Source organism: Theropithecus gelada, chromosome 1 (assembly GCF_003255815.1).
Source record: "Theropithecus gelada isolate Dixy chromosome 1, Tgel_1.0, whole genome shotgun sequence".
NCBI lineage: Eukaryota > Metazoa > Chordata > Mammalia > Primates > Cercopithecidae > Theropithecus > Theropithecus gelada.
Window position 1 is genome coordinate 41,515,396 of NC_037668.1, and position 6,021 is coordinate 41,521,416.

General features: G+C 45.2%; 2 protein-coding genes across 2 annotated transcripts in view; both read right to left on the reverse strand.

Annotated features, from left to right (window-relative positions):
• Window positions 1-199, reverse strand: part of LOC112622928 (putative PRAME family member 26) — a 10,623-nt gene extending 10,424 nt beyond the window's left edge. Inside the window, exon 1 of the mRNA XM_025383027.1 lies at window positions 189-199. Within this exon, the coding sequence (XP_025238812.1) occupies window positions 189-199 (11 nt within the window). The remainder of the gene's footprint in view (window positions 1-188) is intronic.
• Window positions 200-4,839: 4,640 nt separating this feature from the next.
• Window positions 4,840-5,754, reverse strand: HNRNPCL1 (heterogeneous nuclear ribonucleoprotein C-like 1). Its single transcript, XM_025354362.1, has one exon. It carries the CDS (start codon window positions 5,737-5,739, stop codon window positions 4,840-4,842), a length of 900 nt encoding a protein of 299 aa, XP_025210147.1. The 5' UTR covers window positions 5,740-5,754.
• Between the last annotated feature and the right edge of the window lie 267 nt (window positions 5,755-6,021).

Genomic DNA, 6,021 nt, shown 5'->3' on the forward strand with positions numbered 1-6,021 from the left:
ATAAAAAATAAAAAATAAATAAAATAAAAAGAAATAGAAAACTTTTGCCAAGTAAGTTTTACATTTACTTTCCTTCTAACATCCTTATTCACTTTTATAACATAGGTTACAGCTCCTTATGAAATGAATCAGACAGCTTTCCATATTTGCCTTTCTTTCTGGAACATCTTATGTAAGACAGAAAATACCGACTGGGCATAGTGTCTCACACCTGTAATCCCAGGACTTTGAGAGGCTGAGGCGGGCAGATCACTTCAGGTCAGGAGTTTGAGACCAGCCTGGCCAATATGGTGAAACCCCGTCTCTACTAAAAATGCAAAAATTAGCCAGGTGTGGTGGTGGGTGCCTGTAATCTCAGCTACTTGAGAAGCTGAGGCAGGAGAATCGCTTGAGTCTGGGAGGCCAAGATTGCAGTGAACAGAGATTGTGCCATTGCACTCTAACATGGGCGACAGAGCAAGACTCCATCTCAAAACAAAAACAAAAACAAACAAACAAAAACTGACAGTGTGGAAAAAAATCACATGGAAATTATCTGAGCCTAGAGACTTGAGGGAGTGAGGTCTCCGATTAGAATTTATTTATTTATTTTTTTGAGACAGTCTCACTCGGTTGCCTAGGCTGGTATGCAGGGGCAGGATCTCGGCTCACTGCAACCTCTGCCTCCTGGATTCAAGCGATTCTCCTGTCTCAGTCTACTGAGTAGCTGGGATTACAGGCATGTAATTTGATTTTTGCATTTTTAGTAGAGATGTGGTTCCACCACATTGGGCGGGCGGGTCTCAAACTCCTGACTTCAAGTGATCCTCTAGCCTCGGCCTCCCAAAGTGCTGGGATTACAAGCAGGAGCCACCACGCTCAGCCAATAGATAACAAATTCAAGAAAGTGGTTTTGTCTGGGCGGAAAGTAAGAGACAAGACTCCAGAAATAAGGGAGGGTCACCCAGGAAGACTCATCTAGAAGGTGATTCATCAGGGGAAATCTGAAGCAAATATGGCAAAACGTTAACAATAAATCTGGGTGTGAGTAACTTTGTGTTTTATGTATTACTCAGTAGACTTTTCGGTGTATTTGGAATATAATGAAAATTATACTGAGAATATATGACAGACTAAGATATCGTGATTAGAATGTGCAGAATTCTTTTTTTGTTTGTTTTTTTTGTTTTGTTTTGTTTTGTTTTTTTTGAGGCAGCGCCTCAGTTTGTCACCCAGACTGGAGTGCAGTGGCACTATCTCACCTCACTGCAGCCTTGACCTCCTGGGCTCAAGCCATCCTCCAGTCTCAGTTCCCTAAGTAGCTGGGACTACAGGTGTGCACCACCACACCTAGCGAACTTTTTGTAGAGACCGGGTTTCACCGTATTGCCCAGGCTGGTCTTGAACTCCTGAGCTCAAGCAATATGCCTGCCTTGGCCTCCCAAAGTACTAGTATTATAGGGGTGAGTCACTGTGCCCAGCCCAGAACACGTTAGAGAAATTCTGCTAGAAATGGGAAGAAATGAATGCTAGCTAGAGACTCCTATGGCAGCAAACACAGTTTTTCTTTCTTTTCCTTTTGCTTCATTTTCAAAATGAAAGATTGTGAAGAGCCTGGTCATAAGCTGAAGAAAATGATTTATCAGAGACAAGAAAATTGATCCAGAAGAGATGAGATAAAGAGAGGGAAAGCTTTGAGAAGCCAAAGAGAAGCTTTAGTGTGGACAAGGAATTTTAGTACCATATGGTCTGTAATAGTAAAATAAATGTACATCAACAGGCAAAGGTTAAACCGTGCACCATTCGTTTTATAAACTACTCTATGCCAGCTAATTAGAATGAGGAGAAATCTTCAAGATTTACACTTAAGTGGAAAAAAGTGAGATGATCAATACCACAGTAAAACACTATTTCTATAAGGAAAGATAAAACCAGACATCATCCGGCCGAGCGCAGTGGCTCTACTAAAAATATGACATTAGCTGGGAGTAGTGGCGCACGCCTATAATGCCAGGTGCTCTGGAGGCTGAGGCAGGAGAATAGCTTGAACCCTGGAGGTGGAGGTTGCAGTGAGCCGAGATCTCACCATTGCGCTCCAGCCAGGGCAGCAAGAGGGAAACTCTGTCTCAAAAAAAAACCCAAAACACCCCAAAAAACCAAGATACTAAAAAACCCAGACATCTCTATGCGCACATAAGGATGTTTAGGAAGTCACACTAAACTGAACTATCTGGAGAGGGGGGAGGGATGGAGGGAAAGTTCAGAGGAGACATTTGTTGTCTGTATTATTGGATTGTCTTACGTTGAGAATCCTGTCTGTATTAATTGCAGGGGTGGGGGATGTATGAGAAACAAATGAAGTTGCCCACATGTACTTCTTCTGATTACTGGACTTCACAGTACACAGGGAGTGACCACAGCACCACCACGGCTGTCTTTCACATCCAACGTATTTACATGATTGGTAGCCCACTAATGTTGACCTCCCCAAATTGACAAATTAGTGGCTGTGAACTGATAGTGTTCTATGCACCATGTGGTCAACAGCATTTGCTAGCACATGTCAGGCTCCATGCTCACCTGTAGGACCACAGGGTGACAGAGACAGAGTCCCTACCCTTTTATTTCTTTTCTGAGATGGAGTTTTGCTTTTGTCGCCCAGGCTGGATGGCACGATCTCACTGCAACCTCCACCTCCCAGGTTCAAGTGATTCTCCTGCCTCAGCCTCCCAAGAAGCAGGGATTACAGGAACATACCACCACATCCGGCTAATTTTTGTATTTTTAGTAGAAACGAGGTTTCGCCAGGCCAATCGTGGTTTCTCACGCCTGTAATCCCAGTACTTTGGGAGACCAAGGCGGATGGTCACGAGGTCAGGAGTTCAAGACCAGCCTGGTCAAGATAGTGAAACCCCATCTCTACTAAAAGATGGTGGTACGTGGCTGTAATCTCAGCTACTCAGGAGGCTGAGGCAGAAGAATCACTTGAACCCGGGAGGCAGAGGTTGCAGTGAGCTAAGATCACACCACTGCACTCCAGCCTGGGTGAGAGCAAGACTCTGTCTAAAAAAAAAAAAAAGAAAAGAGAAAGAAAAAAAGAAACGGGGTTTCAACATGTTGGCCATGCTGGTCTCAAACTCCTGACCTCAGGTGATTCTCCTGCCTTGCTCTCCCAAAGTGCTGTGATTACAGGTGTGAGTCACTGCTCCAAGCCTAGTCCCTAACCTTTAAGAGGCAGTGCCTGTCTAGCAGATGAGATTGTCCAGGAAAAAAATTCTAAAATACCCATAGTGCACTATCCAGTAATCATCATAGCCGATATTTACCTAAATGAGTAAACCTGCCCACAGATGTTTGTACCAGCTTTATTCGTAATTGCCAAAACTTGGAAGCAACCAAGATGCCCTTCAATAGTGAATGGATAAAAATAGTGACTCATCCAATCAATAGATTATTAAGCCCTGAAGTGACATGGAGGATCCCTAAATGCATGTTATGGTACAAGCTAAACGAAGTCAATGTGAAAAGATGACATCCTGTGAGACAATCTGGAAAAGGCAAGACTGCAGGCACAGCAGAAAGCCCAGTGGCTGCCAGGGATTGGGGTACAGTGGGATGAATAGGCAGAGCTGAGAGGCTTTCTAGGAAGTGAAACTACTCTGCATGATGCTATAATGATGGAAACGTCATTATCCATTTGTCAAAACCCATAGAATGGGCCCAGCGTGGTGGCTCATGCCTATAACCTTAGCACTTTGGGAGGCCGAGGCAGGAGGATCACCTGAAGTCAGGAGTTCAAGACCAGCCTGGAGCCAGCATGGTGAAACCACGTCTCTGCTAAAAATAAAGCATTAGCCAGGCATGGTGGTGTGCGCCTATAATCCCAGCTGAAACTCCACTAAAAAAAAAAAAAAAAAGAAAAGAAATATTTTACAAGTGTTACATGCCTCTATGAGTTTCATAGTTAGATAAAAGGGAATATGACATCTTTACTGGTGAGAGCTAGTTTAATTCAGCAAGGGCCGCTGCCCACCGTGAGGACAGGCGTGGGCTGGCAATGCCCTGAGGCTCCTGCTCATGCGCACTGTGGGCCTCCCCTTCCAGGGCAGGGGCCAAATGTTTTGTAGAGATAGGGTTTTGCCATGTTGTCCAGGTTGGTCTCGAACCCCTGGGCTGAAAAGATCCTCCCGCCTTGGCCTCCCAAAGTGTTGGAGTTACAGGCAGGAGTCACTGCTCCCACCAAGAATTTTCTTTCTTTAAATTCCTGGTTGAATAAGGACTTGCTTATTTTGAGGAAAAAAGGTCCCAAACATCAAGGTGTTCACAAAAATAACCCACAGTATCAACTTTAGAAAACAAGTTTTAAGATTATAACACTAATTATTTTCCTGAGGATGCATTTGACATGCCAAGTCTCATTCACAAAAATATATCGTTAGATTTTTGTTGAAGTGCCCCACACAGCACACTAACGTGGGGGTGTAACACACACAATTCTAACTCCAAGCTGCTTTCAGGAGCTGCTCAACTCCATGAGATTGCCTTTGCAGTTAGGGAAGCAACTACTGAACTTACGTATGAATGAAAAGAATTGTATTCCCTACAAAAAAAAAGAGATTATTTTGGAGACAGTTGATAACCATACATCCTTTTTACTGTTAAGTCACAAAGAGGCATCTAAATTACAAGAAAATATTGCAGGATAAGACTTAAGAAAACTACTAGGAGCATCAAGGGAAGTGAAAATGGGACTAGGTGCAGGGCAAAAAAAATGAATTAATGAATATGGGAAGGACAAGGATGAGGAGAACAGTAAGCATGTGCTGAAGATACAGGTAAACAAATAATGGGATAAGATTTCTAAACCCCACTATGTGCTTCAGAGTCATCCTGGCCATTGGCGCCGTCTCTCTTATCCTCTCCTTCCTCAGCCTCTTTTTCATCATCCTTGATCAACTCCAGCTGCTCATCCGCCCGATCTTCATTATCAGCATCGTCCAGTAGGGGCCGCTCGTCAGCAGAGCCATCTGCGCCCCCCTCAGACTCCAGCTTCACGTGAGCCTCCCCTTTCTTCACCGAGCTGCTGCTCTGCTCCTCTTCTGACGTTGCGTTCTTCGCCTCTACTCCTTCTTTGCTCTGTTCCTTTTCAATGTTTTCCAGGTTTTGCAGGAGAGAAGCCACTTTCTCTTTTACCTGGGTCAACTCCTGCTTGATGGCCTGAAGGTCATCGCCTTTCAACTTTCCAGACTTGTGAGATCCCCTCGGTCCACTCTTGGAACTGAAGCCACTTGTGCGCCTTCCTGAGGTGCTTCCTGATACGCGCGGACGTTTCGAGGGCCCTCCAGCCAGAGCAACAGGAGGAGGAGGAGGGATCCGTGCTGGGAAACTGTACATCCGACCGTAATAATCCCGTTGGAAGTCATAGTCCGGGTCAAAAGAGGAGCCGGACATCTCCGCTGCTGATCGTTTCCCGCCTGCTTTTCGCTGGTTCGCTTTTGGCTCCGCAGCCAGGTTAATGTCCACAACCTGGCCGGCGACCATTCTGCCGTCCTCTCCCGCCACAGCGGCGCGGGCGTCTTTCTCCTTAGCGTATTGAACGAAGGCAAAGCCCTTATGAACGGAGCAGCCCGCGACTCTGCCATACTTGGAAAAGATGGCCTCCACATCAGATTTCTTGACGACGAGAGTGTTGAGATTCCCAATGAACACACGGGAGTTCACGGAGTGAGGATCCGTCTTGTTGGTAACGTTGCTGGCCATTGTGGTTGATGAGAAGGTTTCTCAAAAAGCCAAAACAGGAGGCAAGAGGGAGAAGAGCTTCGATTTTAAGTCTCCTCCTCCCGGGTTCTACGTGGAGAAGCCAACTGCGGCTCGACGTCGGAAATGCGGCCACAACCGCTCAGTCTTCGTCTCTTCACAAAACGGCCCCCAACGAGAATTCTGAAACGACATAAAAAAGGCACAATCACAATTTTTGAAATAAAGACAAAATTGCATTTAGAGGAAAAAATATCAAAACTTCAAACTGTTCATATGAAAAAA

What these genes read in the sequence shown, in the direction of transcription:
- HNRNPCL1 (XM_025354362.1), bottom strand. Translation starts at nt 5,739, where the DNA reads ATGGCCAGCAACGTTACCAACAAGACGGATCCTCACTCCGTGAACTCC.